Genomic DNA, 13723 nt, shown 5'->3' with positions numbered 1-13723 from the left:
GAAGCCGAAGTACCCGGAGAAAACCCACGCAAGCACAGGGAGAACATGCAAACTCCACACAGAAAGATCCCGTGCCTGAGCCGGGGCTCGAACCTGGAACCTTCTTGCTGTGAGGCTACAATGCAAACCACTGCACCACCGTGCCGCCTCTTATCTTATCTTAATGCGGATGATAATCATAATAATTGCAGAAGTAACAGTAACTACCATCAAGCAAAATTAAGCACCAGAGTGCTACAATCATTTCTGCTACTGCAGATGTTTAACAGGTTTTTCATTACCTCCAACATCATCCTCATCTCCACTCACCTCAAAGGTGTGATCGAGCCTGTAGACTGGGACAGAGTTGATGGCGCTGACCACCTCCAGCACACCATTAAAGTTGTTGAGCTCCTGGAAAACCTGCAGAATCTCTATGACCCGTGTCAACACAGCAACCCTCTCCTCTAGGTTCATGGTCTCCACAATACACCTAACCCACATACACACACATACATTCTTACAGATATTTTGTTTCTCTGGGATTGTAAAACAAATCATTGTCTTGCCTACATGTCACTCACTTCTCAAACCACAGTGTGAGGTTAGTCGTGTGACGAATCATGCGGAGCAAATTGGGCGAGTTTTTCTCTTTGTCTTCTTTGGTCCAGACACTGCCGACCAGTTCAGATGGCCGTACAGCTCTGTGGATGATAACAGATTTGTGCTCAGACAAGGAATAAAAAAATCTAATATTAAGATGTATATGGTAGGGCCCTATAATTTCCGCGATCGCGGAATTGGGCAATAAAAACGGAATTAATTTTTAAAGCAGAATATCGTGGAAATGCTGTTTTCGTGAGACAGAGGAACATAAACCCAGGGAATCGTTCCCGGGGGTCGCAAATCAGTGTGACACAACCCCTGCCCCCCGTCCCTTTCCAAACAAAATGCAAACATGGCGCTCCCCCCCTCTGCTAAAAAGCTATGCAATACGACGCTAACGCCTAAATACAGAGCTGAGCAGTACCCCAGTGACTTCTATGTGTCAGGTGACGTGTTATTTTGTACATTTTGTCAACACTCTGTTGACTGGAAGTGGAAAAATATGTGTGATGACCACCTGTTGTCCAAAAGTCATATAAAAAACGAAGAAAAGCATCACGCTGACGCTAGCCAGCAGAACACGACGATGATGATGCAGCAGTAAAGTATTGAGGAAAAGTGCAATATTGTGTTGCCTCAATGAATGTAAGGTCATTTAGTGTGCATTTTATTCATAAACATTATTTAAACACACTGTTTTGTTGTAAAATATAAGTAAAAGGTAAAAAATGGCATTCCATAAATTAAAATGGACAAAACGGAATTTGGGGAAAAAAATAAAACGGAATTTGGGAAAAAATAAAATGGAATTTATAGGGCCCTAATATGGTCATACATATGTGATAGACAATTCTTTTCTTCTGAGTCAAACAACCTGATTACCACACATTACCTATTTTTTGCCATTTCAGTGATGATCTGTTCCAAATATTTTTAAATATCTAAATACATGCATAAGCCACAAGATCTTAAAACTATTATCTGGCAACAGTCTATGCGCAAGCCAGCCTAACTAACCCTTCTGCATCATGATTCACCTGTATAGCTCAGACTCCAACAGAGTCAGCTGGCGAGCGATCTCAATGGGGTGAAGGGTCATGAGATCGAAAGAGTCCACCTGGCCCGCTCTGGAGATGTGCCACTCAATGGGAGGAGGTGGGCTCTCGAAAGTGATGTTGTGACTGATGCCATTGGACTGTGTCTGCAGCTTCCTCTTGATGATCTTGTTGATGGACTCCACCCACTTTCTCATAGACTTTCCTAAAATGTAAAAAAATTAAATATATTATATCTTGTATCTTAAGATTATATCTCATACAGGCCATTAAATTCCTCTTAAATTGTTAATTTGACATACAGCTGTTCCATAAGTATGATACATTAGTGAAGAAATGAAAGAGTTCATTTTTAACAGAGTTAATATGACTGTTAATCACGTCATCACTTCAGTCGGTTGAAGAAAGTGCCCTTTGACAGTTGGTCCACATCTACTTTGCTTCTTCATGTCTGTATTGTTTTTATGGAATAGCTGTGTGTCAACTTAAGAGGAAGTTAATGGCTTGTATGCTGACCTGGAAAAATGTTCAATTGTGTTCAACTGCTTTCAGTGAAGTAGCTGTCATTTTCAATGAATGATTTCAAAGTAAAATGAATACCTCATTGAATCAGAGGCATCATGAGGCAGTGGAGCACCACTGTGTGTTTATTCCCATGATCCTTGTAATAACCATCAAATTTTACCAGCAAACACTGAGTATCCTGCTGAAAATCTCCCCAGGACACACAGCTTAGAGGACACTTCCCACAGCACTAGCATGACAGGTTGTGGACTTGGTGTATTTTAAGCAGTGGGGAACCTTTAGGGCCATCTAGACCTTCAGAGAAGGCCTAGAAATTTTCTGGACCAATTGGCAGCCCACCACAGCCTAACTTACACAGCCACAGTCTTTTGATTTGATGAGAAAATATATTACTACATCTTGTGTAACCTTGGATATGTGAAACATACTTGCACACCATATTCCTGTATTAATCAGAAAATGAAAATATTTCAATTACAGTATGTATGAGTAATGCAGACACCTGTCATAATCTTATTACGATCACATACCAATTTCTTAAAAACCTGATTAAGACACCTGGCACATAACTTAATCAACTGGAAAACTGGGCCAAGCAAACACATTAATCAGAAAATGAAGAGACAATTAATTTATGTTTGCGCATGTCCAATTCCCAAGCAAACATTTTTAAACCTCTGGTGGAAATGGAAATTATGGAACTGCCACTGATAAGAGCAGTACATTTACATGTTGCTGTGATGACCCTGAAGTAGTGGTGTGCAATTCTAATAGCATTTATGTAATAAAGTTTCATTTTCATTCAGATTATTCGTTGGTGATTTTTTACTGTGAAGCCTTTAATTTTGATCTTCTTTATGAATGAGTATAATAATACTTATGTGAGCTAGAAATTTAGCCCGGTTGATTCACTCCGAACAAAAGGTGGAGAGGGAGGAGTGTACAAAGAATAGTTTAATAACATATTAATGTCTATTAACTAGTCCATACCCAGGAATTTGTTCATCAAAACTAAATGCAGAGTTTAGCATATGTGTTTAATGTGACCTTGCAGACCACAGACCAAAATATGGGAGGAGATTGTGGCAAAAATGCAAAAAAACTGTGTAAAGTTAAAAGTTATGTCATGGTATTGTGAGTGATTGCAGGACTTCTTTGAAGGTTCTACAAAAGTTCTGACTGTTTTTTTAATAGAAGCATTAACTTGTTGTATTGCCTCCAACAAAATTATAGCACAACAAATGTAAAGAGTAATGAAATCACAAGAAATACTTGAGCATGTGAAATTCACCAGGAGTGAATTAATAAAACTTGAAGATGCAAGTCTATATCCATGTGTGACGTATTTATATGTATCTGGCATGTCTGTACTCGGATATGAGTCAATCCCAGCTTCAAACACATCCATAGTGTTGCAATTGCTACATAACAACATAGAATTGTAACAGCTGTGAAAAAATGTTAAATGTGTTGATACAAATCAATTCCCCCCTTCAACCACAGTGTGGGTTGTAATGGGAGAATGATGCCTTTTTTAACTCAGTAAAAAACAATGTGACTGAAACTTTTTCCAAAATAAAATTACTAAATGATTCAATAGTGTAAATTATCAGGCCACATCGAGCAGCAGGGAGATAAGTTGACTTGGATGTAATATATGCCAAATAACATATGAATGGGAATATTCCCACAGCTGCAGTGCATATTAACCAGAATATGGGTTTTACTTGAAATATGGTGTACATGTAAATGCAGTCATATGAAGTTAGGCTGATAATCATCTAACGGTATAGCAAAATTATTGTTAATTAGGGTAAATGGATACTGTAGATTGGGGCGGCATGGCTTACAGGTAGAGTGGACGTCTAGCAACCAAAGGGTCATTGGTTTGATCCTCATCCCCCCCCCCCCCCATCCCCAACTGCCGCTGACCATGTCAAAGTAGCCTTGAAAAAGATACTGAACCCCTAATTGCTCCTGGTGGCCCTTCAACAGACTGGCGACCCATCCAGGTTGTACCTTGCCTCTCACTCAATGTCAGCTGGGGTAGGTTCCTTCCCCCTGCAACCCTTAACAGGTAAGTGGAATATAAAATGGATGGATAGATGGATGGATGGATGGATACCGTAGATAACTTGATTACGGACAGTAAATATGGTGGCTTAGTGATAGCTGTGATTCGCCAGATGAAATCTAAACCAAACAGGAAAGACAAGCTGCATCAGGAAGGGATGGTACAGTCATGTCACACGATGTCTCAAGTCCAGGGGACAAGACAGACATCCAAGATAAAAATTTGTAATAAACACCGATGTAAAGGTCAACGACAATGAAGGGGCTCCTGCATGGGCAAAATGTTTGTTCAGCTCATTTCGGAGTAACAAAGGGTCAATGTGCGCTAAGCTGGAAGAGATATAATGACAAACGAGCATGCGCACATAAGACTTTGGAAGGGTTAGAGCTCCTACAACACTGTGGGCATTGATCCAAAATTAACCTTCTATATATGCTAAAAAACGATGAAGAAAGAGAGTGAATTTATTACCTTAAAGTTAAGTTTGTCGCCTTAACCAAAGTGGCCTAAAGGAAAAACAACCCCAAAGTAATTTCAGTGTATGAATACCACAGCATGCGTGGCAGCAGAAATGCTGACCTAAAATACAGCTAGGTTTGACGAAATTGAGGACAGGCTGGACAAGTTTGGAGAAGATGGTTTTGGGGAAATATGTGAGTGAGTGTGTGTGTGCATGGGGGGGGGGGGGGGGGGGTTGTGGGGTGTGGGTGGAGTTCAGTTGCTTGTGTGGGGGTGTATGGGTGAGTGCATAGAGATCATACTGGCAATGTGATCTCTACGCGGAGTGTGTGGGTGTGGGTCTGGGGTTGTGTGTGTGGGGGCAGTGGGTGGGCTGTGGGGATAATGGTTTTGGGGAAATAAAAGATGTAAACTGCACATTAGTATTCAAGACGGCCGCGGTAGCCTGAGCCTTTGTAACATACCTCAGTCTGCTTCTCTAAAATTGGGCTTTCTACAGCTTTCTATGTGCTGACTCAACGCTATTTTGGCTCCTATTAAGTATTTTCTTTTCAAGTTTAAGCTCTATATTGCCGTTTGGTCAAAAATTTTCCCAGGTTTTTTCCCAACTCTTTAAATTGTTTGTTCCTCACCATGCAAACTTCAGAGATTTCCTTGCTCTGTGAAGTTATGCAGAGTGTCAAAGATGAACTGTTGGCTCATTTTGACAAAAAAAATGACAACCTTCAAGCTGGTCACGAAAAAAATTCAAGGAGATTTATCAACTTGAAATGACCGTGTAATAGAGTCTCTACTGAGACTTTGTTTGCCATAAACTGACAGGCTGGTGACGTCATCGGTCGCAATGACCCACTGCAGAAAAGTGTCGCGAAACCTGTTCAATGACATTTATTTTTAATGAAATAGAACTCTGCCTGTTTGGGCCATATATTTTGTTTGTTTATGGTAAGTCTATATGTATTATATTATGTGGTCTGCATATTTCTTTTCAGTTGCCTGGCTGACTATGTAATGGGGGCCCTTTGTTAAAGTACATATTAATTGTCATGCAGCCGGGGCTCGTGGCTACTTGTCCTCTCTTGGTCAAACTGCCTCATATTTTTTTTTATTTGTGTGTATGTGTGTCTGTTTGTCTGTCAGTCTGTTTGTTCTCGCTCTCTCCCGCCCACCTTTCACCCGTTTCTCATAATTTTACTCTTTATATAAGGTACAATTGATACGATAAAAGGTCTAAAGATCATTCATCTCAATATTAGGAGCCTTGTGCCAAAAATTGATCTTCACAGGGCATGGGTTAGAATCCATAAGCCAAATATTATAACTCTCTCTGAGACGTGGCTACATGATAGAATCCCAGCGAATGAGTTGAAAATAGATAACTTTGTGCTTTATAGACCTGACAGGGGCTCTAAAGGAGGTGGCGTGACAACTTATGTTGCTTATCATCTCAACTCAAAATGTATCACTCCTAATGTTGAACCAGTTGATTTCGAATGTCTTTTCACCAATATCATCTTTCATGAAAATAAAACATTAACTATTGGTAATATATACAGACCTCCCTCAGCCCCAGCTGACTCCACCATGTGCATTTTGTCAGCTATTAACTCTTTTGAGAAACATAATGAATTGATTATTCTGGGTGATTTCAATAGCGATTGGCTTAGCCACTCCTCTACAAATGATAGGCATTTATTTCATGGCACAAATCTCACCCAGTTAATCAATAAACCTGCAAGAGCTGATCCTCGGTCTTCATCTTTATTAGATTGGACACTTGTTACAAATCCTGAGAGGATAATCAAATCTGGGATATTGTCGGATTGCTTAGTGATCATTGTTTTACATATTGTATCTGGAAAATTAAAATTCCTCGATCCCCCTAAGTACACTGAATTTAGGCAATGTAAAAAGATGAACAGAGACCTTTTTATACATGATTTAATCAATATTAATTGGGATAGATTCCAATTAATTTCGTATGTTGATGATGCTTGGGATTTCTTCTGGAGTGAAGTGACTAATCTAATAAATAAACATTCTCCCATGAGAACTATAAGAGTTAAAGGTTTACATCTGCCCTGGGTTAACTCTGATTTTATAAGCCTCTTCAGGGAGAGGGATATGGCTTGGGCCAAATATCACTCATCCAGACAATCCAATGACTGGGAAATACATAGACTTTTAAGGAACCAATATAAAACCAAATCAAGGAATACAAAATCTGATTTCTATAATGACAATTTTCTCAAAATTTTCAAAACCCTACACAATTTTGGAGTCATCTGAACAATATTCTCAACAGAAACGCTAATGTTCGACTCGGTGACGTCCACGTTGTCATTTGTTTACATCTTAATGTTCCAGTGCACGTTTATGTGAAATGATGACGTTGTCGGCGCGATGACGTACGAGAAAGAAAAACACAGGCACAGCGGGAGTTCAGACCCGGGTCTTCTGGAAGCTTGAATGCGCCCTAATGCCGAGCAAACGCGGGTCCAAAAACCTGCGTTGACATGCGTTTTTCAGTCTAAAAGGGGTATCAGATTCCTCTTTCATTTCTAATGCTTTCAATGAGCACCCTGCACACTCTTGCACACTGCATCTACCCCTTATACTATGGCTGGTCATGCTATCTCCCCTCCTATAAATCGCTCATTTTCATTCAGGAAAATTATGCCTCTTGATGTTTATAATGCCATTTGTGATTTGAAAGAGAGCTTTAGTGCTGGTCCAGATGGTCTGGAAGCAAAATTTGTGAAACTTGCAGCTCATGTATTGATGTATCCTTTGGCTGATTTATTTAATCTCTCCTTGTCCACATATTGTATTCCTTCCATATGGAAGTGTGCTTGGGTTGTTCCTCTTTTTAAAGTGGCGACCCGACTGATGTAAATAATTACAGACCAATTTCTATAATTTCTGTAATTGCAACATTTTTTGAAAACTTATCTTTAATCAATTATCTCATTATATTACTCAAGCTAATATTCACCACTATCACCGTCTCATTTCCAACATAATTACTCTACGACTATAGCTCTTCTTAAATTCACAAGTGACTTGTTTTCAGCGTTTGACACTGGCCAACTTACTGGTGCAATCTTCATTGACCTTACAAAAGCTTACGATATAGTGGATCATTATCTTCTTCTTGACAAACTCCATCATATTGGTCTGAATCCAAATGCTATCCTTTGGTTTAACTCTTATCTCACAATAGGCATCAATATGTTTATGTTAATGGTTGTAAATCCAGTCCAATGATTGCGGAAAGAGGTGTTCCGCAAGGCTCTATATTAGGTCCACTTCTTTTTTCCATTTTGATCAATGATTTATCTCAACTGTGCTCAACCTGTCATGTTCATCTTTACGCTGATGACACTGGCTTACCTTTTTTTAATTACTATTTTTTGGTATTATTCAAAAGCCCAACGGTATTTTGATGCTCCCGATATTATATTGTATTGCCTTGTAATTAGTAATATGTGAATGTATATATGTATGTGTGCATATACATACAGTATATATTGCATTTTTCTTGGTTTCTTTATTTGGATTGCAATCTATTATTTGAGAGCTTGTGAAGAGGTGGGAGGGGCTGTGGAAGTTGGAGACTAGTATGTTGTGTTTGTTGTTTATTATTGTAATGATTTGTATGTATGCATGTATGTATGTTTTGTGCGTCTGTGTTGGGACCCCCTTGCAAACAAGATGCTGCATCTCAAGGGGCTAACCAAATAAATTGAATTGAATTGAAAAATGTGAGTGAATGTGTGGGCTGTGGAGATAATGGTTGTGTGTGAAGGGGTAGTTGCTTGTTAGGGCCTGAGCCAGAAGGTACTTCTGGCGAAGACCCTATTATGTTTGCTCGGCAGAGCAACACATTAGCAGCACTAAAAACACTAAAAACACACACTAAACAGTGTCCCAGGCCCCCCCAACACCCATGAGGCAACTGGGTCAGACGGCCCGGAGCCAGTTTTCACATACACACCCATTCAAAACCTGGTATTATACTGTTCTTGCTCTCAATGAGTGTGCGCTATATGCGCATAATGCACATAACGCGCATAATCTAATTTGAGCCCCTGAACATGCATGAAATTCGCTGAAATTCGGCACAATCGTTCGGTATGTCTCAACATTCACTAATCAAAAACAAAAACGCCACAAAAGTCTATAGCGCCACCTAGGGAGCCACACAAAAAAAAGATAATTTTTTTTAATTTCGCGCGCTATAACTCCTCACACAAAACTCCCACAAACATGGGACCAACACCGTTGGACTCGTCTCATCAAGACGAACAATTCTTACACTCTGATCCCTCACCTATCTCCAACAGAATGTCCACAAATTGGACAAAACTGTCAAAATCAGGACTTTTTTTACACCCCGAACAAAATCTATCTCCTCCTAAACCCTAAATGCCAGGGCTTCCAAACTTTCACACATTACTCTCCCAACTGTGCTCTTGAAAAATCTTTAAAGGCTAATATACTACGCGCTCGGTTTGGATTTTATAAGCCCTCAAAGTGGGGGAGACACGTTTCACGCTTACAATGGAAGTCTATGGGGGGAGCGTGTCCTCTCAGGGTACATACTCTAAAACAAATGCTTCTCACGTCTATACCATACATCGCACAGCTTTTAAAAACATATCACTGTATTCCTGACAAAAATCCCTACAAAAATATGGTATTTTGTGTTACTTTTGACCAACATAGGCCGAGTTATTCAGCTTTTACACACTACATTTCTTTTAATCCTCCACTCTCTCCACTCTAGCACAGATCAAACAAAGTGCAGCCGGGGAGGGGTTTTTAATGGGCCAGCTGGCAGCTCTGCTCTCAGCTCTGACAGAGATGGCAGAGAGCGAGCCGAGAAGGGAGGGGCTCTTAAAGGGCCGGCTCTCAGCTCTGCACTCACACTGTGCAGCACACTGAGGCTCGTATCTCCTAAACTACAAGGCCTAGGGATTTGCCGATTACACCGTTGGATTCGGGCCGGTGTCAAGGACGCGGCCATAGGCCGCGCGGGGGCTCAGGCCCTAACAACGCTGCTTGCAGCTTTAATTAGGGCCTGAGCCAGTCCCTCCACACTCGCCACTTCAAGAGTTAATTTGACCCCCTAAACATGCATGAAAACTCACCAAATTTGGTAAGCACATCGGGTGCGGCGAAAAATTCGATAATTAAAAAAAAAGAGGCGCTCTACTCAATAGCGCCACCTACATACACAAAAAACCACGCCACAGACTGTAGGAATGTCCTACAGACATGGGACAAACACCATTGAACTCATCTCATCAAGACGGATAAATCATACACTCACACCCCTGACCTAACTGTAACAGAATGTCCACAATTTGGACACGAGTGTCTAATTTTGGACAATTTTGCGCCCCGAACAAAATCTATCTCCTCCTAAACCGTAAATGCCAGGGCTTCCAAACTTTCACACATTACTCTCCCAACTGTGCTGATTAAAAGTTGTTCAAGGTTAATATACTACGCGCTCGGTTTGGATTTTATGAGCCGTCAAAGTGGGGGAGACACTTTTCGCCTTACAATGGAAGTCTATGGGGAGAGCGTGTCCTCTCAGGGTACATACTCTCAAACAAATGCTTCTCACATCTACACCATACATTCCACAGCTTTTAAAAACACACCACTGTATTCCTGACAAAAATCCCTACAAAAATATGGTATTTTGTGTGACTTTTGACCAACGTATGCCAACTTATTCAGCTTTTACACACTACATTTCTCTGAATCCTCCACTCTCTCCACTCCAGCACAGATCAGACACAGTGCAGCGGGGGAGGGGTTCTTAAAGGGCCAGCTGGCAGCTCTGCTCTCAGCTCTGCTCTCAGCTCTGACAGAGATGGCAGAGAGCGAGCAGAGAAGGGAGGGGCTCTTAAAGGGCCAGCTCTCAGCTCTGCTCTCACACTGTGCAGCGCACTGAGGCTCGTATCTCCTAAACTACAAGGCCTAGGGATTTGCCGATTACACCGTTGGATTCGGGCCGGTGTCAAGGACGCGGCCTTAGGCCGCGCGGGGGCTCAGGCCCTAACAACGCTGCTTGCAGCTTTAATTTTATTTGTGTTTGTTTATAAGGGAGGAGCTATCAATGTGAAATCCCTTTTGTAAACGGACCATCTAGGTCACTTTAACTGCATGAACTGAGTACATATTTGATAACAATGCATATCGAACAATGCCCTATGCTAAAGGAAGGGGCAAATGACCTTACTAAAGCATGTTCTATAAAGAGGAAGTGTTTTTAAAGTATGCCATTGTGTTTTTTTGTGAGTGCACTTTTTCTGGGAGGATGTAAAGTTTGTCTTGTTTTTATCATTTTCATCTGAATGTATGTCTGTGTAGGTCCACGTGGCTCATGTCCCCTTGCATGAAAGAAGGTTCCCCATCGGGGTTGTCATCTCCATCTCTAACTCAGTTACATCACCCTGCCTGATTAAAATGATTGATAAAAGTCATGTTAAAACATACCCAAATAAATTTACCATTACTACATGGAATGCAAACGGAGTCAAGGATAGGATTAAATAGCAAGTTCTGCAACATTTAAAAAACTTTAGATATATATATTAGACATAGTTTTCCTGTAGGAACTCCATCTCAAACCTGGAGAAATCAAATGGATTAAAAAGTAGTGGGTAGGTGTCCCATATGAATCAAACTATACATCCGAGGGTAGAGGAGTAGTAATCTTAATTAGTAAATCCATACCATTTAGTTTTAGTTAGGAATTATTTGAGAAGTATTGAAAAAACTCTAGGACATGTCAACAGGAATAATGACATATGGGGGGACTTACATCAGGTCTTTACAGCACAAGCTAGCTCTAACAGGAAGAGAGGACCCAATCCGCTTAAAGGGCTTCTGAATATTAGATCACAGAATCAAAAAGTAATTGATGTGTGGAGGTTAATATATCCCAAAAAAATCTAGATTATACATACTACTCCCATGCCCAAAATAGTTTCAGCAGATTGGATTATATCTTCACATCAAAAACAGGGATAGGGGATGTAATTTTATCTAAAGTTCAGGATATTATAAAATCAGATCATGCAGCAGTAACATGCACTATGAGCCCACCCAAAAACAAGATGTTATATAGAATATGGAGAACGAATAGAAAGCACTTAATAGATGAAGAATTTGTCAATTACATAAGATGCCATATTAAGGAATTTATAACAATAAATTTCAACAACTCAGATTATGATGAACCTCCAGTTCAAGTGATATGGGATGCTTTTAAAGCATACATTTGAGGGATTATTATTTCCTTTTCGATAAGCATATGAAGGAATTAGAGAAATGTATCACTCAAATTGAACACCTACACAAGAGCACTCGGGGGAAGGGAGATTTTGAACACCTAGAGGTATTGAAATTAGATAATGACCAATTTCTTCAAGAAAAAGCTAACAATGTAAGGGTCAATTCAAGCAGACTAAATCAGTTAAGTAATTATCCTCAACAGAAAAGACAATAACTAGAAGAGCAACTTGTACTTTATGTCAGCATAAAGTGCATCCCAGGGGCCAGAGCGGGCGACGTTGAGGCTAATCTAAAGCTGCTGGCAAAACGTAAGGTTAAATACAGTAAGATTGTAATACATGTCGGCGCTAATGACACCCAGCTTCGCCAGTCGGAATTAACTAAAGTTAACATGGCTTCGGTGTGCAACTACGCAAAAACAATGTCGGACTCCGTAATTTTCTCTGGCCCGCTGCCCAATTTAGCGAGTGACGACATGTTTAGCCGCACGCGTTCATTCCATCGCTGGATGTCTAGGTGGTGCTTAGATAACAACGTGGCTTACATAGACATTTGGAGCTCCTTCTGGAGAAAGCCTGGTCTGATTCGGAGAGATGGCGTCCATCCTACTTTGGATGGTGCATCTCTCTTATCTAGGAACATAGGCCAATTTATTAGCAATACTAATCCCTGACAAGCAACCAGAGTTCAGACCAGCAGGCAGAGCTGCAGTTTAACACGCCCCTCTGCTGGTTCCTTCGTGTTGTCACCCACCCAGCCTATAGAAACTGTGTCTGCCCTGAGGCTTTATAAGCCTGCACCCAAATCTGGAGGAGTAACTTATAGCAACTTAGTTAAAATTAAAACCACTGCTCCAGCAAACCAACCCAGTAAAACTATTAAATGTGGTTTGCTTAATATTCGATCTCTTGCATCCAAGTCTCTCCTAGTGAACGATTTAATTACTAATTATCAGATTGGTGTATTAGCACTCACTGAAACCTGGGTGCAGCAAGATGAGTATGTTAGTTTAAATGAATCTTCCCCTCCTGGTTACATTAACTACCATGTACCTCGTACCACTGGCAGAGGAGGAGGAGTAGCTGCAATCTATCAGTCAAATTTGGTGCTTAACCCTCGACCTAACAGTTCATTTAACTCATTTGAGAGCCTTATTGTCAGCTTTTCCCACCCAGACTGGAAAGCAGAGAAACCACTCTTACTTGCTGTGGTGTACCGTCCTCCTGCACCTTATTCTGAGTTCTTAGAAGAATTCCCTGACTTTCTGTCTAACTTGGCATTGAACTCAGTCATTATAGTGGGTGACTTTAACATCCATGTGGACGTCAATGATGATTCTCTGGCCACTGCGTTTAAGTTGCTTCTTGATTCCGTTGGCTTCTGTCAGAGGGTAAACAAACCCACTCACACTTTTAATCACATCCTTGATTTAGTACTCACTTATGGAATAGAAGCTGACCGCATCATAGTTCTTCCTCAGAACCCCGTCTTGTCTGATCACTCCTTAATTACATTTGAATTTACTTGAAAAAATTATATTCTACCTGGGAAAAAGTCCCGCTTCAGTAGATGCCTATCTGACACTGCTGTTTCTAGATTTAAGGAGCTTATTCCAGCAGAGCTTGCTGCCACATCTTGTAATAATATATTGGGCAGTTATGCTGATTTCACCCCCTCGCAGGTAGACTATCTTGTGGACAGCACTGCAGCA

At 40.6% G+C, this 13723-nt stretch overlaps 1 protein-coding gene across 3 annotated transcripts in view; it reads right to left on the bottom strand.

Annotated features, from left to right (window-relative positions):
- sos2 (son of sevenless homolog 2 (Drosophila)) overlaps positions 1-13723 on the bottom strand; it is a 101719-nt gene that overhangs the window by 9590 nt on the left and 78406 nt on the right. For all 3 annotated transcript variants that reach the window (XM_086182068.1, XM_086182066.1, XM_086182067.1), the window contains 3 exons: positions 1623-1845; positions 564-683; positions 310-472 (listed from right to left, as the gene is read on the bottom strand). In XM_086182068.1, coding sequence (XP_086038194.1) covers positions 310-472; positions 564-683; positions 1623-1845 — 506 coding nt within the window. The remainder of the gene's footprint in view (positions 1-309; positions 473-563; positions 684-1622; positions 1846-13723) is intronic.

This window comes from Aulostomus chinensis, chromosome 17 (assembly GCF_037954235.1).
Source record: "Aulostomus chinensis isolate RoL2024-O1b breed Wild chromosome 17, RoL_Achi_v1.0, whole genome shotgun sequence".
Classification (NCBI taxonomy): domain Eukaryota; kingdom Metazoa; phylum Chordata; class Actinopteri; order Syngnathiformes; family Aulostomidae; genus Aulostomus; species Aulostomus chinensis.
Note: the sequence above shows the minus strand (reverse complement) of the source record. Positions and strands in the feature narration are given on the sequence as shown.